Source organism: Heptranchias perlo, chromosome 12 (genome assembly GCF_035084215.1).
Source record: "Heptranchias perlo isolate sHepPer1 chromosome 12, sHepPer1.hap1, whole genome shotgun sequence".
NCBI classification, from domain to species: Eukaryota; Metazoa; Chordata; class Chondrichthyes; order Hexanchiformes; family Hexanchidae; genus Heptranchias; species Heptranchias perlo.
In genome coordinates this window covers 36,318,397-36,336,808 of record NC_090336.1, presented here as the reverse complement: position 1 = coordinate 36,336,808, position 18,412 = coordinate 36,318,397, and the positions used below count along the sequence as shown (strand labels likewise).

General features: G+C 40.5%; 1 protein-coding gene across 1 annotated transcript in view; it reads right to left on the bottom strand.

Moving 5' to 3' along the window:
• Window positions 1-516: 516 nt before the first annotated feature.
• The window catches only part of swap70b (switching B cell complex subunit SWAP70b), a 114,727-nt gene continuing 96,831 nt past the window's right edge, over window positions 517-18,412 (bottom strand). The window contains exons 9-12 of the mRNA XM_067993976.1: window positions 15,854-16,020; window positions 14,260-14,458; window positions 5,147-5,243; window positions 517-4,042 (exon numbers count right to left, since the gene is read on the bottom strand). Coding sequence (XP_067850077.1) covers window positions 3,930-4,042; window positions 5,147-5,243; window positions 14,260-14,458; window positions 15,854-16,020 — 576 coding nt within the window. The 3' untranslated portion in view covers window positions 517-3,929. The remainder of the gene's footprint in view (window positions 4,043-5,146; window positions 5,244-14,259; window positions 14,459-15,853; window positions 16,021-18,412) is intronic.

The window sequence follows — 18,412 nt, the reverse complement described above, 5'->3', positions numbered from 1 at the left end:
TACTTAGCCATCAATTACCAATGTGAAACCTTATCAAAGACGTTCTGAAAAATCCAAGCACATATCAATTGCATTTCCCCAGTCCACCAGGTCAGTAACGTCCAAATTGTTAGTCAAACATCTCGTCAAAATTAAACCAGTTAGGGTTCCCATTCCTGATAGCCATCCAAGGACCTCAGCTGGTAAGTATGTATTTGTGGATGTTGGGTGGTCATCTGCCTACACTCTCTGTTGCAGTTTGTGTTTGGTCCAGATTAGAAAACAAGAGGCTCATTTAAAAAAAAAGTGCACAAATGGATAAAAGCTTGTTTGATTTGTTTGTGCAGATGGCAAGCAGATATAACCAGGCACTTCCCACTGGAGCAAGTCACTCCTCGCCACAGCTCCAAGTATGGAATTAGCGAAATTACAGGGCATTTGAGCTGGAACTTGATGGCTCATCTTCACCTGTGAAAGGTATGCAATGTTTGGGAGACGGGACGGGGCGGATTATATATTAAAAGTCAGGAGACAGGCTGAACATTTAAAAGTACATCTCATTTTTATTTTATGTACTAAACACTGTTTTAATGCAGATGCACAAATAGTTGAAAAATGTTAGCTTGCCTGCAGTTATAAGTCTATCACAGCAATTTCCAAGCATGTTAACAGTAAAATGTAAAGAGGCTGCAGAAAGCAATTCTTATTTATATCTTGGCACTTTAGATAAATGTCTACACACGAATCATGTTTAAACATCAACCATTCAGAAGTTCGATGATCTCAGCTGGTTTAGAATATGGTGGACAATTGCATTCCAGTTCTAACCAATGAGGATTCGCTTCAAGTCAAGGAACAGAGAGCTCTCTCAGAACAGTTACATGAACTTCCATAATAAAATACACAAAATTAAAAAGGCAAATGTAAGTGAACATTTTACCTTCTTAAAACGACTAAGTTCTTTTTAACCAAAGTCTAAAAATCTGATCACATTTAGTTCTCAAATATCAGTAATTTCTAGCTAAAATATAGATCTCAGTAAGAAACTATTAGTTATGAACTCTACTTTCTCTACATTTATTCAAACAAAATGACAGCAACAGTGCTGAATTTCCTTGACAAGCCCAACACATTACTATATTTCTCAAATTGGTCTTGCATTGATATTATTGCATATTAATACTTTGTTTTAAATTCTATTCAAATCATTTACTCTTTGCACCCTAATTGAGAGTCCCAAAAGCTTTGCCCTTTCAAATGTGTCCTCAGCAATCTACTGTGGCTTTACTAAAAATCCTTTAGGCATTCTTTAAAGTTTCTGTAACAAACCAGATTTTTTTTAAAAAATCTGTCAATCTCTCCTCTCCCATTCTGAAGATGTTGACCGCTTGCTGGTGGCGCAGTACCATAGGTATCCATGCCCTGGTACTTTGTCCAATTGGCCACTATTCATGTGTCCTGACTGGGGGGGGGGGCGGGGGGAGAAGGTCATATTTGGTTGTTGTGGGAGGAAATCAAGCCCAATTATGTCCTCATTCAAGGTCCACATAAGTGCACTTCCAACGAGGTAGTCGTCAGGGAACTTTGGCCACTTTTCCCGTCCTTAAGCCAGGGATGCAGGTTGAGCTCAGCTAATTCAGTGCAGACCGGGGATTGAACCTGGGACCGTCCTGATCTGTATGGCTGAACTACAAACTATTATTGCACATTTCAGTGTGTGTCTTCAAATACCATGTGTTCTGGTCATCAGGGTACATCACTTGACTTCCCTGTCACTGGCACTGATCTCACCAACAGCTAAACCAACAAGACACAGTATCAGCAGTTACCATGATTTCTGGTATAATTTTCTCTGGACCCATTAAAACAAAACTACATTTCTTATGAGGTAATACTAGGGGAAAAAATTATTATGGCCTGTTTTGGGGATTAATGAAGTTTCCTTGGACACCTGCTACTTTGACTTTTTCAGTCAGCATTTTCTCCAAAATGGATATCACACTATTTTCACTAATTGAGTAATTTTGCAGTATTTTCATTGGATATTATTCCTCATTTTAGGATGGTTTTGCTCCATGTGAACAAACCAGATTTTTTTTTGTAAAAACAGCACTGCACTGGTGAAAAGGCCAACAGCACTCGGGGATGGGGGAACCCCTGTGCATACAATCCAACTATTTACACACAGCAAAACTGATCAGGGACTGCATTAAAAAAAGACAACAGTTAGAAGAATTAAATTACATGCAAACGAATGCTGCAGTCCTTCAGAACTTCTTGTTGGATATCAACAGAACACATCTGCTTTCAGCTGAACAGAACATTGGATTTTACAAAGTATCTCTTCGATGATGGGATATTCAGTAAAAGTATTAAACCTTTGAAAGATGCATGTCATAAAATACAAAGCAATCATGCGCATAGGCCAGGTTTCTCTTGTTTTCACTCCTGTTCTTCATTTAGACACACACAAAGACATTTTCCCTATTTTAAGAGTCAACCCAAATTTTTCATTTATATTAACTTGGTTCAAACTATTAAGTAGAAGAAGCTGAAAGGTTCTTCAAATATCATCTCTAATAAATCAAATAAATTAAAATGCTATATTATGAATTAGATTAAGAGCTAAAAATAATGAAGCTACAATCTAAACTTCTGCATATAGTTTAGCATTTTCATGGAAGACAATATTTTTCAAATCTTTAATGCTTGCGACCTCAAGACAGCAATTCCATATCATATTGGAGCAATCTCTCCAGACAACTCCAATAAAAACATTCGCCTTGCTAATCTGCAAGAAGGTTCAATTGGTCAATATATATTTTCTTCTTAATATCCAATATTACTGACACTGCCATTTAAATATGGAAGGTCAATCCCAATCCAAACATCAATGTATCTAACCATTTTAGGATTTGGAAAATATCAGACTTCTAAGATAAATAAGGAGTGAGTGAACTGAAATATTTAGATACTCCATCATCTTAACATTTTAGTAAACACATTTTGAGATCCTGTTGATATTACAAATAGTATGCAAATCTTAACAAACAGAACACCAAGCACCAGACTAAATAAGATCAGACCAGCTGTTGTGCAAGACAAGGTCTGTCGGCTGATTACGTTGGTTAATGGCATTATCATTTTGCAAGCACCTGAGCAATGGGAAGTTACAGGAAAAATGTAGGATTCCCCCGTTTTCCTCCTCCCTCCTGCAAACAAAGTCGTCAATTGGAGTGACTCACGTAAATCTGCACCTTACACATTCACCATTACATTTGTGAACATAGAAAGATATGCTGATAGGGTTAGATGAAGTAGGGAGGGAGGAGGCTCGTGTGGAGCATAAACATCGGCATGGACCTGTTGGGCCAAATGGCCTGTTTCTGTGCTGTACATTCCATGTAAAATTACAGTCTTGGTTGACTGTTTTATTACAATTCAGTTGGAGTGTAAAGATTGCAAATGTTGACGATTAGTGCTGTGAATGAGGCCAATAATGTAAACCTAGTTTATCCTGTGACACTGCAAAATTACTCAACTAAACCAACCCAGTCACACATCCAGCTCAAAGCCTTCGATGTAAAGTGAATAAAACACTGCAGCACATTATAGAGGCAAGCAAAAAAGCAAACTTTTCAAACCTAGTATAAAAATTACAGAATGTTGAAAGCAGGATTTAAAAATATTTGAAATTAACAGGACAAAATTTATTGATAAGCCTAACAGAACTTCATGTTAACTACAAATGAACTGTCCTCTACTCTGCTTCAATATACTTTTGGTCCCAGAGTGTTAATATTTTAGTATAAAATATTTCTTTGTACAACAGTTTCAAACCAGTTCTGTCTCCACAATGAGCAAATCCGTAGCATTTTCTTCCAGTGTATAACCAGGTGATCATCTGTCAAAGTACAGTCCAATACTTTGATCTGTTGTGAGATGGCAAATTATTGCGTTGCAGTATTTTTCTGTTGTTGCCAGCTCTTTTCCCGCAGGTTCAACTCAGCCTCTGTGAAGGAAGCTGGTCCCCAATTTGTGATCAGCTGAGGGCCCCGTGAACCTACAAGAATTAACAAATATTCAAAAGGAGCAATTCAACATGCAAATGACAGGGATGTCTGGATACGAGTTTAATGATTGAGGAACTACATTGTATTTTCTTCAGATAAGGAATGATGGGAGAGGTAACAGCTCAGCATTTTCCATCATTTTGCCAAGAACACCGTCTTAATTTTCCCAAAATATTTCCCTCCTCTCTGATTTTGTTCCTGCTGACATCTGATTGACATCTCAATCCTAACTTCCTCCCTTTATGGAGTCTATTTAGTCTTAGGCACCCAGAATTAGAATAGTTTACAATAGTTGATGCAAGATAAAATTGCTACATATTAATACTTTGCATTTTATATAAAAGAAAAAGAATCCAGGCTCTTAAGCCAACAGTGAATCAGCAACTAAACCATTATTCTGCAAAATGCCTTAAAATGTAGTTCAACTGTGCAGAAAAAGTGTATCAATAAACACAGTTAAAGGCATCTGAGCCAATGTCCATACTGACCATTAATACCATAAATCCAAAATTTTGCTTACAAGTTCATATTGGAGACATACAAGTGATTTAAGTCCTGGCTATAATCAGATCCCTGGAAATGTATTTAGAGGGGAGGGAAGAAACGATAACAGATTAACATTTCATACTGGATAAGCCTTCAAAAAGATGTTTCTCCAACCCCATCTTCCAATTTAATGTCACCCAAATCAATGGGGAAATCAGGAGCAAGATCAAAAGAAAATTACGATACCATGGCAATTTCAAGTATTAAAAAAAAATCACCATGGTTCAGTTCATTAAAATCACTTAAAGGGAGGAATACTACTAAGGTCTTTCTTTGACCTTTTCCTCACTGTAGGCAAAAATACAGCAATGAGCATCGACACAACTGCTGCTGCTTTCTTTTCACTGAATCAATGACCAGCAACCATTTTTTTTTCTAGGTCTGTTATAGACTTACACGTCTATACAGATGAAATCTCGAAAGATTAGATGTTAACCCCTTCACCACCACTTCGACCTTCATAGCTCCAGATGTGGTCACTGTTTATACTTGTGAAAGGCATTATTGCTAGATGGTGATATTATATGATAATCATTTCACTTTCCCACCTGGCTCTATAAGTCGCAGCAATCCTTCATGTCGCGCCACCTTGTCCTTCCAGTTCTTTGTCTTGTTAGCTGCCAACTCTAATTTTTTTGTCACTTCCTGTCACAAAAATATAAAGAGTTGAATCAATTTGTTGCACTATTATATCTGTATAGCTTTAATTATTACTTTTTTCCTCCCAATTTTCTTCTTCTCCTGAAGACTTCAACTTCTTGTTAAGGTAGGACTCCACAGGTGCTAAGCACTCTTCAATACCTCATTCAAGTGATTATTAATCATGTGTGAGCCCTGACAACTCATGCTGCCTTTGACCAAATAGCCTTTCAGTATCAAGCCAGGACCGATCTGGTCTTCACCTGAGATCTGCACACGTCACTGGATAGTAAATCAGGACCAGGAACTTGCCAATTTCCCCTTCTTGATCCAACGATCCTGAGGCTAACCCCATCGAGATCAGCTAATCAGCACAAACTGGGGAGCTTAATATACTTTTTTTTTTTTAAAAGCACATGCTTACGCAATGCAGCAAATAACCTGGTGTAATTTTAAATCTCAATTCACTAGTATCACACATGTGATGCAGTGCCATTAATTTGCTAATATATTAGAAAGAAATTGTAGGAGTCAGTGGATTGGAACCCAACACACTTTCAGGAAGTGATGTGTCACAGCCTCACGCCTCAACTTGCACGTACCGAGTTCTTGATCTCACCTGTGATATTGTGGGGAGACACCAGGCTAAAAAAAACTGAAGTGATCCCAGTCTATTCTGGTGCACTTCCTTGTGGTGGGCACTCAAATGACAGAGGGACCTAAGAAGGAGCATGTCAGCCACCCAGCATCCCAATCAGGAATAGCACATGGTATCAGGAGTCTTAAAAGGAAAAGGGGAATAACTTATGTATATGTCGTTACAGCACATCCGAGAGAAAATCGTATTGAGAGCATCCATTGAAAAAGCGACAGTCCTAACTTACCATCCCAGCCTCCACAGCAGCAAGCAGAGTGGAAAAAGAGACACACAAATATTCTCTTTGCTTCTTTCGAGAGTGTATTCGCTGCTCTTCAAAATGTTTCATCAGCTTTCCCTGACTGAGGGCGAGTACAATCAACTTGTTTCATGGGCATCTGTTGAGGCTGCTCTGTAAACAGCAAGCAGGTGGCCTGGGGTGACATACCCATTAAGTTTCCCTTCCTTCCTTGGGCTCTCTGCTTGACTCTTCTCCTTCCCCCTCCAATAACTAAGATCAGGAGCTCACTATATGAGAAGTTGCAGGCACAATCTACTATTTCACAACACAGTGCTTGGGCAGAAACACCAGGAATGGACTTCAAAAAATGGTTGACCATAGTAACTGAGCACTTCCCATCACGGATTTAATTTGGCTGTGGTTGGCGAATACAAATCTCTCAACTGCACAACAGTTACGTTCCAAGATTTTTTTAAAAATCATGAACAAGTGTAAAGGGTGTTGTTCAGTGAGATCTGTGCGTCTCAACCAGGAACCTGGTCACAAAGAATAAGGGACACTTAGGTTTGACTGCATGTGCCACATCAGGCCTGCCTTGAATGACAATTTGTTCATTTGTGTGAGCACATTAACCCACTCCTTAAAAAAACAGCTCTTGCAAGGGAGTCAATTCTTGTATTACAAGGTTATGCTGCACTTTTTACATCAGTGCAGCAGTGGCACAACACCAAAAGCATAATGTAAAATGGGTATACACGGGGGGAAAAAAAGCAGAAAGAAAGATATCCATGCAATTAATCCCCCAACGTCTACATCGAATGCTAAATTGTACCTTCAGCTCTCAATCTCCAGTTATCCGGAAGTTTCTTTTAATCTAGAACCATAGTGGTTTACTCTTACCACAACTGCAACAACTTCTATTTATTATAGTACCTTTAATGAGGAAAAGATTTTCAGATGGTTCACAGAGGACTTCAAGCCACAGAAGGATGTGTCAGGAGTGACCAAAGGTTTGTTCAATGGAGGGGAGGGAGGTAGGGAAGCAGAGAGGTTTAGGGAGGGATTTCCAGAGCATGAAGCTTAGGCAGCTGAAAGCATGGCCACCATAGCCAAGAGTCCAGAGTCAGAGGATGGAAAGTTTGGGAGGAAGGGGTTGTAGTGCTGCAGGAGGTTATGGAGAGAGGGGGACGTGTGGCTATGGAGGAATTTAAACAAGGATGAGAAATTTAAATTTGAGGAGTTAGGTGACAAGGAGCCAATGTAGGTCATCAAAGACAGAGGTGATGACTGAGCAGAACTTGATGCAGGATAGGATAAAGCAGCAAGATTTTGGATGAGCTGAAGTTCTTTTTTTGGAGGGCAGAGGATGGGAAGCTTAACGAGGAGAGCATTGGAATAGTTGAATCTGGAAGTGACAAAGGCATGGATGAGTGGCAGATGGGCTAAAGTAGAGTCAAAGTGGTCCACATTACTGAGGTGGAAGTAGGCAATATTTGTGGTGAAGAGAATATAGCTTTAGAAGCTCAGCTCAGGGTTAAATAGGATGCCAAGGCTGCATACAGTCTGGTTCAGCCTGAGACACAGTGGCTAGGGAGGGAGATGGAGTTAGTTTCTGGTGAGGGCCGAAGACAATGGCTTTTGTCTTCCAAATATTTTGCCGGAGGAAAATGCGATTCATCCAAGGCTGAATGTCATACAAGCAATCTACCAGCAGAGGCAGTGGAGAGGTCAAGAGAGGTCGTGGAGAAGTAGAGTCGGGTGCCATTAGTGTACACGTGGAAGTGCTGACCCCATGTCTTCGGGTGTTGTTGCCTGGGGACAGTGTGTAAATGAGAAAGGGGGGGGGCCAAGCATGGATCCTGAAAAGTGATGTTAGAGGCAGAAACAGAATACATTGGTTGAGATGCTCTCACTATGATTGGATAAGTAAGAGTGGAACTAAGTGAGGGCGGCTTCCACTGAGCTGGACAACGGAAGAAAAGTGTTGGAGGAAGTTGGTTGACCACATCAAAAGCGGCAGAGAGGTCGAGGAGGGATAATGCATCACAGTCACAGCTGCAGAAAATGTTGTTTGTTACTTTGGTTATGGCTGTTTAGGTGCTGCGGGTGGAGTGAAAACCTGTTTGGAAGGTTTCAAACTGGTAGCTTCAGTCTTCACCAAGGAGGAGACAGGTAACTTATTTGAGCTGGAAAGGGAACTAGAGGGTGTTGCAGGAGTCAGTTGTAACACTATTCACATTACTACCGGCATGGTTGCCGAAAAGCTGTGCAACCTTAAGGTAAATAAATCTCAGAGGCTGGATAAGATGAATCTGAGGCTCCTTAATGAAATAAGGGAGGAAATTGCAAGAATTCAGGCACAAATCATCCAGAAATCACTGGATACTGGAGGGGTGCCTGGGGACTGACGAAAGGCAGATATTACTCCTATTTTTAAAAAAAGGTAGCAAAAGTGACACGGAAACCTCAGACTAGCGATTTTGACATCCATTGTGGGTAAAGTTATGGAAACCCTTATTAAGGACAAGATCACAGTGCATCTGAATAGAAATAAAATGATAAAAGATATCCAATATGGGTTCATGAAGGGGAGGCCTTGTCAATCTAACTTACTGGTTTTCTTTGAGGGTGTGACAAAGGTGCTTGATAGGGGCAAGGCAGTAGATGTGGTGTACTTGGATTTCAGTAAGGCTTTTGGTAGAGTTAACCTCGTACTGAAAATAAAGAAAGTGGGAATTAGTGGAAATATTTTATAATGGATATATAATTGGTTGACCAATAAGACCCAGAGGGTAGTGGTACAGGAATTGTCATCAGCCTGGGAGAATATTACCACTGGGCTCCCACAGGGGCCTGTTTTGGGACCTCTGTCATTTAATATCTTTATAAATGATCTGCAGCTAGGAGTCACAAGAACAAGGGCTAAATTTGCTGATGATACATAGCTAATGAAGGTGTTAGAATCCAAAGCTGAACAGGATAATCTACAGGTGAATTTGAATATACTTGGGAATTGGGCAGAAAGATGGCAGGTGAAATTCAATGTGGAGAAATGCAATGTGCTTCACATGGGCGACAATAAATCCAAGAAAGGACAATTACTTAAATGGAAAGAAAATAATGTGCGTGTAACTATAAAAATAATTATATGTATATTAAATAACCACTGCACCATTTTTGTCCAATGCTAACAATTTCTTTTTATATACAGAATAGCTCTGCATTTTTTTTTGCATTTCCTGCTTCTATTTCCAACTATTGATAATGTAAGAGCAACTGTTTTGTACTTGCCAAATACTGTAAAATAATGTGCATGGACAATAAATTAAAGCTACTGCAACAACGCTCGGTGAATAAAGCAAATCAGATGTTGGGATCTATTAAAAGGTCAATATCAAGTCGAAATAGTGAAGTAATCCTGCCACTTTATAAATTATTGGTGCGACAGCATTTGGTTTGTTGCCAAACAAAGAAATAGAACAGCAGTGGGAAACATTTAAAATAGTGATCAAGAGAGACAAGAAATATATCCCACTAAAAAGCAAGAACAAACTAGCCAGTAACGGCACACCATGGATGAATAAACAAATAAGGGCAAAATTGAAACTAAAGAAAAAGCCATACACTAAGTGCATAGAGGACGAAGGAGGCGATGACAAAAGGGAATACAAAAAAGTTAGAAAAGAAGTCAAAAGAACAATTAGGAAGGCAAAGAGAAACCACAAAATTAAATTATCAAGGAATATAAAAATAGTAAAGTATTCTACAGACACATAAATAACAAAAGAAAAATCAGGATTGGGATAGTGCCACTAAGGGAAACATACGATAAACTCACAGGTAATGGCAGCGAAATGGCAGAAATATTGAATAGTTACTTTGCCTCAGTATTTACCAGAGAGATTAACATGGTAGGCATGACATTAGAAGAAGAGATCAAAAAAGATATAAAGACATTTAAGATAGAAAGGGGGGAGATAATTGATAAAGTAATCAAACTTAGAGAGGATAAAAACCTCTGGACTGGATGGATTGGATCCATGCATACTAAAAGAAGTCAGGGAAGAGATAGTAGAGGCACTATTACATATATATACATATATAAATTCATTAGAAAAGGGGATAGTGCCAGAGGACTGACAGACAGCTAATATGATTCCTATATTTAAAAAAGGGAGATAGAACAAATCCAAGGAATTACAGACCAGTTAGTTTATCAGTGGTAGAAAAGATGATGGACTCCTTATTCAAAGATGTAATGGAAAAACATCTTGAAAACGAAAATATAATAAAAATAGTCAGCATGGATTTCAAAAGGGAAGGTAATGCTTGACCAAACTTATTGAATTATTTGAAGTAACAAAAAGGGTAGACAAGGGTAATGTAGTAGATGTAATATATTTGGATTTTCAAAAGGCCTTCAATAAGGTACCGCATAGTAGACTCATGATTAAGGTCAGAGCATGTGGAGTCAAGGTACAAGTTGCAGAATGGATAGCAAGCTGACTACAAAACAGAAAAAAAGAGTAGTAGTTAAAGGTAGTTAGTCAGACTGGCAAAAGGTGGGAAGTGGTGTTCCACAAGGATCAGTGCTGAGACCACTGTTGTTCACCATTTACATAAACGATTTGGACTCAGGAATTGAAAATACAATTTCAAAATTTGCAGATGACACCAAATTTGGGGGGGGGGGGGGGTGGTATAGGGGTATAGTTAATACCAAGGAGGACTGCGACAAAATACAGAAAAAAAATTGATAAACTTGCAGAATGAGCGTGTAATTAGCAAATGAATTTCAATACAGATAAGTGTGAAGTATTACATTTTGGAAGGAAGAATAAGGGGGTCACATACTGCTTGGATAATAAGGGTCTAAATGGGGTAGAGGAGCAAAGAGATCTGGGGGTACAGATACACAAATCACGAAGTAGGGACGCAGGTTAATAAGGCCATTGAAGAAAACCAAACCAAGCACTTAGATTCATTTCGAGAGGGATAGAATTGAAAAGCAGAGACGTTATATCAAACTTGTATAGAATCTTGGTTAGACCACACTTGGAGTATTGTGAACAGTTCTGGTCTCCATATTATAAAAAGTTAGAGGCACTGGAGAAGGTGCAAAAAAGATTTACTAGGATGATACCAGAACTGAGGCGTTATACCTATCAGGAAAGATTGATCAGACTGGGGCTCTTTTCTCCAGGAAAGAGAAGACTGAGGGATGACCTGATAGAGGTCTTTGAGATTATGAAAGGGTTTGATAGGGTAGATGTAGAGAAGATGTTTCCACTTGCAGGGGAGACCAGAACTAGGGGTCATAAATATAAGATAGTCACTAATAAATCCAATAGGGAATTCAGGAGAAACTTCTTTACCCAGAGAGTAGTTGGAATGTGGAATTCACTACCACAAGGAGTAGTTGAGGCAACTAGCATAGATGCATTTAAGGGGAAACTGGATAAACACGTGAGGGAGAAAGGAATAGAAGGATATGCTGATAGGGTTAGATGAAATAGGGAGGGAGGAGGCTCGTGCGGAGCATAAACACTGGCATTGACCAGTTGGGCCGAACCAGCATTGACCTGTTTCTGTGCTGTACATTCTATGTAATTAGAATACTATGGTCGTCTCAATACCGAAAGGATATTACAGCTATTGAAAGGATATTGAAGATAGCGAACAAGTTGGGGACGTTGGACTGCTGCAGTATGAAAGCATCATGGCAGCTCCCATGGAATCACGAGCAGACTTTCATGAAAGTTTTTTTTCTGGTTGCAAACCAGCTGCACATCGATGGAATGGAATCCCTTGCAGTTGACGAATGCTCCTGGTTGGTCAAGGGGTACTTGGATTGTCTCGTGTGTGCAATCGATGGCACCCTCCAACTGTGCGAAGCCAGCCAGAGATTCAAATCCCAGTGCATGCTCATTCTGGCTACTGTCATCACCTGGGAAGCTTATATACCTCCCAGCCCTGGCAACGAATCCATCCGTCACCTGCCTCATGCATTTACGTGCAGCCGACTGCGACACCCTTGCTATGTCTCCAGTAGCAGCCTGGAAAGAGCCGGAGGCAAAGAAATTGAGGGCAGTGGTGACTTTCACAGCCACTGGTAATGCATGGCCGCCAGATCCAGCAGGCAGCAGGTCTTCCTATAGGAGGTTGCAGAGGTCTGCGACTACCTGACGTGACAATCTCAGCCTTCGGAAGCACTGCTCCTCCGACAGGTCAAAGAAGCTGAGCCTCTGCCTGTACACCCCATTAGCTGGGTAGGGACTTCTGCAAGCTAATCTGTTGCTCCCTTCTCTGCTGACCACCTGCAGCTCCCTCCGCAGCATACCCTTGCTGCTGTCGATCCTCATTCTCCTCCTATTCCTCAGCAAAAATCGAGAGCAGCCATGGCGCCACCAATCATTAACTTCTCTCTCTGAAGAACTCAAAACTCTCCAAATAACTCTTTCACACCAAGTACTCTCACCAAACCGTAGCCCACAAAGATCTGAGGAAGGAACTGTGAGTACAGTACCTTTATTCACCTCAGGACTCCTTACCTTTAATCACCCCGATAAAAAGTGGCAAACAATGTCGTCTCCATTGCACTAGCAACCTTGCTGAACCTTGGGAAACCTATGCTGCACGAGTAAAATTCAATTCAGAGTCCAAACCGCATTACAGGACCCCAATTTAAATATGTTGATGAGCCTCCCTCCTCTCCACAGCAGGGGACTCGGTGGCTCCGATAATTATTGCCGTAGGCAGTGGGCGCCTAAGTGGTGGGTTGAGGTTGGGTTGCGCGAATCTGACATTTTATCCCTCTCCTGCCCGTCAGGGGGGGGTAAATAGAGAGGCCATTATTTCAGTGAGCGAGTGGTAAATCTATGAAACATGCTCCCTAAGAACACGATGGAAGCAGTTAGTATAGATTTATGCAAATGCAAATTAGATAGATTGCTTTCAGAAAGTAATATTTTGGGATACAGTGTATGAGTAATTAGAGACATGACATATGGTAAGTGAAGCATGCTGGAGATGAACAGGTGACTTTGGACCTATGGTTCCCCAAGTTCTCCACCACTGGGGTTTTCCTCGTCTCATGTCTGGGTCTGCTGTAGACTAATTGAGAGAGATTGATTGCCATAATTAGATGGACCTTGGTCTTCTCTTGTCTGGAAATTCCTATGTTCCTAGGTCAGGGAGAGATTTGGCATGGACCTTGGAAGCTGCACCACATTCAAGGACGAGAGGTTTCAGATGGGACAATAGTTTGCAAGGACAGAGGATTAAAGGGTGGGTTACAAAACAGGAAGGTCATTTGGCCCACCGTGCCTATGCTGGTTCTTTACTAGGGCAATCCAAAACCAAATTCCATTGCCCTGCTCTCTCCCCATGGCGATGTATCATTATCTGCTTCAAATATTCTTCTAATTTTCCTTTAAACTGTGCAATGGTCTCTAATTCAACCAATTACTGTGGCATAACATCCCATGCTCCAAGAGCCCTCTGTGTAAACAAATCTCAACCTCTCTCCTCACTTTCAATGAGGATTTTAAATTGATGATCCTTTTGTTACTGACTCCCCAACCAGAGGAAATAGTTTCTCATTATTCACTCTATCAAAGCCCTCCATAATTTTATGAACCTCTATCAAATCTTCTCAACCTTCTCCCCTCCAGTGGAAATAAACCCAGCATCTCAAATCTCTCATATATTGTTCCCCATCCCTGGCATCACCATATGGCTTTAATGTCCTTTTACATCTAATTCTTGTTGGATTTACCAACTAACTAGGAACATAATGCTGCAAAACTCAGTAGTTGTTTCTATAGCATGCAAGGATATATTTTGTATGTTGATTTAGATTTTTAATACACAATTTACCACATAGCCAATTAGTCTGTTGAATTTAGAAATGGACACCATATATTGGAAGATATGCATAGTCATTTTCAGATGTTAACAAAATAGAGAACTGGGTGGCACAAATTTAATTCATTCAGCATTTTATACTCAGCAAAACAGCAGCATAAGCTACACAGAAAGTGCGGACCAGCAACCAAGAACTAGAAACTTTGCTTGACCTTTGAGGCTATTGTGAAATCTCTATCAAAGAAAAAGTCTCTTATCCTAGTGTGTCACAGTCTTACCCCGTATTGCTCAACTGCTTGTTTTCTCTCCCGTTCAAGTTCATCCAGTTGCTTCATTGCCACCTCCAGTGCACGATCTTTTATTGCTCTCTGGTTTTCCAGTTCTTGCTTTTCTGCTTCTGTCATTTGTATGGTTTGTTGTTGCTTTAAGTGCAGTCTCTCCAAATCCACTCGTTTACTGCACTCCTCTTCCAATAACCTGCATCAGTAAAGAAATAAGATACTGACAAAGTTAGCGGTGTTCCTGTCTAAATCCCTCTCTCTAGGGTTGACAGGTCTGTGTTTACGGATTCATACACAGTGGAGGGTTCCCAGAATACAAAGTCAACCTGTTACCCACTAAGAGGAAATCACTAATGTGTGAACTTTTCTGTAAATTTAGTTTCCTTGATAACCTTAGTAGGTAAAAGCATTATCCAGAATGCTACCAAGTCATACAGACCAATATGTCCCAGGTTCAACCCTCGGTCATTAGTGAGTTAGCTGATCTCAGCAAGGGAATCAGATAGGATGCTACAACTGGTATCAGTGACCCTGAGTTAGGAAAGTGAGGGTGGGGGAGGCAAAAGAGAAATCATCCAAAATTTCACTTCTGATCCTTATCTAATATCCCCAAGAGAAATATAAGGGCACGTGTGGGGATATCTAACCACATGTAAAAAAATGTTTAAATGTTCCTCTTTTTGCCAATATTCTGTCCTCTCCTGAAAGTTGATTCCTTTACTGAGGTACAGTTCCATGAACAGCAGTCACACTCTGGTACCTCATCCAAGTGATCTTTATTCCTTTTAAGTTTTAATAGTAAATGTCATCAGGCTATTTAACGATGGAGCTTATCCAAATTCTGTCCTCATCCACATATTCTCCAGCATAATGGCCAGGAGAGGGAATCCTGGTTAACCCTCTCTCCCCCTCGAACACAGGGACATGTAAATGTTTACGAGGCTTGTGTTTAGGTGGAATCGTATGAATGATTAAAATTGTAATTTGTACGCTGGAGTTCAACTTTAGATAACAGAGTGTAAAGTTCAGCAAACCTTGACTAACACAAATCACACAGATAACCACTGCCACATGACAGTTTTCCAGAAACAACACAATCAATACAATCGGTGGTATTAAACAATGCAGTATTATTCAACAGGCCGTGTTAACCGGGGACAGTTGCATAATGTTAGCTTTGCATTACATCTGGGAGTGCTGGATGCACTATTTGTTGCATAAATACACATTCCACTCTGATATTCCACTCAATATTCTCCTATATTTAAAAATGAAACATAAGCTGCACAATTTCATCAAAAGGAGAAGTAATGATTGCAAATGCAGCTATACATTCACCACAGGAAACTAGTGGCTAACAGAATCATTGAAATGGTGACATCTAATTCAGTGGAGCCCCTTCAATGTCAGTGGAGCTGAATGTGATCATAGCAATATTTAAACACTTCTTTAGAAATCTATGCAATTTGGAACACAAACATGCATAAACTAATACCAGTGGAGACAAGTTCAGAGGAGGCTTGGACAAGACATGATTTTCTGTAAAATTTACCACCGCAAATACCTGGAAGTTTTATACATGTTTCATTACCTGGCCTGAAGTTTTCGGACAGATTCTTCATCTTGTCGAGCTTGCCGCTCATCCTCAAGGGCTTCCTCAAGCTTCTTGTACATGTCTTCCAGTTCATGCACACGTTGCAGGTACTGTTGCAGTTCAGTGGACTTCTGAGCTACTTTCTCTTCCATCTGCTCTCTGACCTGAAAACCAACAGCACACAGATAATAACCTTTACCTTCCTGAACGAACAAGAACGCCTCACAATTAAGCACAGGTGCTGGGCCTAGAATGAACATTAATGGACCTTCACAGTAGTCCAATACATTGGAGCTCCAGCATGCTGCATTACAGAGTGGTAGGATGCAGAGTCATAACCAAAATTCCACGAGTTACTGAGCTCAGCCGCGGTGTATGAAGTGCTCAGCAAAAGCTCGGTATTTCTACATAGGGAAGGAAAACTTAGTTTTTAAAGGGGAATTACAAGGCCTTGTCTTGGATAAACACAAGAACAATTAGCACTTCTATTTATTCAGGAAGAGCGGGACATAGTTTCTAAACTGAATATTGGTGAATGGACCTTGCTGGCTGGGGCAGAGGCTGTTTTTTTTTTATTAGCAGTTTTGCAGATAAATGATCTCAGAGCTCCTGAGCTACGGATAAAAAAAGAAAAAATAGCCAGGCTTCTCACTCCTGATTGTTACCCAGTTACTCCCCACTTTTAGTGGATAAAGCACTCATTTAAATGTCATTTTTTTAAAAGACTTTGTTAAAAACACACACAGAAATGTATCCAAGTACATTAATTTGTGCATTAAATATAGCACTTAATGGAATTCAATCCTACTATCTAGGCTCATGCATGAAGATTGAGCACTTAGGTGAGGTACTGGAGGGCAGCAGATGCCTGTAGATTCATAGCCCAACTTGGGGGTGGGGTGGGTGGGGAGGGAAGCGCAGTAGAATTGATTAAGGAGAATATTGCAGTGCTGGAGAGAGGATGTCCTGGAGGGGTCAAAGTCAGAATCTATTTGGTTAGAGTTAAGAAACAATACAGGTGTGATTATTCTACTGGGTATATTCTATAGGCCACCAAGTAGTGGGAAGGATATAGAGGAGCAAATTTGCAGGGAAATTGCAGAGAGGTGCAAAAGCCATAGAGGAGTGATAATGGGGACTTCAACTATCCTAATATAGATTGGGATAGTAATAAGGGGCAAAGAGGGGGGAGGAATTTTTGAAGTGTGTTCAAGAGAACTTTCTTGACCAGTACGTTTCTGGCCCAACGAGGAAGGAGGTGTGGCTGGACTTGGTTCTGGGGAACAAGGCGGGCTAAATGGAACAAGTGTCAGTGCGGGAACATTTAGGAAACAGCGACCATAGTATCATAAGGTTTAGAATTGCTATGGAAAAGGACATGGACCACTCTAAAGTAAAAATACTCAATTGGAGGAGGGCCAATTTCAGTGGGATGAGAACAGATCTGGCCCAGGTAAGTTGGATCAAAGATTGGCAGGCAAAACTTTAATTGAACAATGAGCGGCCTTTACGGAGGAGATGGTTCAGGTATAGTCTAGGTACATTCCCACAAGGAGGAAAGGTAAGGCAACAAGAGCCGGAGCTCCCTGGATGACAAAAGAGATAGAGAATAAGAAGGAGCAGAAAAAAGGGGCGTATGACAGATGTCAGGTTGTGACAAGTGAGAACCAGGCAGAATATAGAAAGTTCAGAGGGGAAGTGAAAAAGGAAATAAGAGGGGCAAAGAGAGAGTATGAGAATAGACTGGCGGCTAATATAAAAGGGAATCCAACGTCTTCTATATGTATGTAAACAGTAAACGGGTAGTAAGAGGAGGGGTGGGGCCGATTAGGGACCGTAAAGGAGATCTATTCATGGAGGCAGAGGGCATGGCCAAGGTACTAAATGAGTACTTTGCATCTGTCTTTACCAAGGAAGAAGATGCTGCCAGAGTTTTAGTAAAGGAAGAAGTAGTTGAGATACTGGATGGGCTAAAAATTGATAAAGGTACTAGAAAGGCTAGCTGTACTTAAAGTAGGTAAGTCACCCAGTCCGGATGGGATGCATCCTAGGTTACTGAGGGAAGCAAGGGTGGAAATTGCGGAGGGACTGGCCATAATCTTCCAAACATCCGTAGATACAGGGGTGGTGCCAGAGGACTGGAAAATTGCAAATGTTACACCCTTATTCAAAAAAGGGTGTAAGGATAAACCCAGCAACTATAGACCAGTCAGTTTAACCTCAGTGGTGGAGAAACCTTTAGAAATGATAATCCAGGACAGAATTAGCAGTCACTTGGACAAGTGTGGATTGATTAGGGAAAGCCAGCACGGATTTGTTAAAGGCAAACAGTGTTTAACTAACTTGATAGAGTTTTTTGATGAGGTAACAGAGAATGTCGATGAGGGCAATATGGCTGATGTGGTGTATATGGACTTTCAAAAGGCGTTTGATAAAGTGCCACATAATAGGCTTGTCAACAAAATTGAAGCCCATGGAATAAAAGGGGCAGTAGCAGCATGGATACAAAATTGGCTAAGTGGCAGGAAACAGAGAGTAGTGGTGAATGGTTGTTTT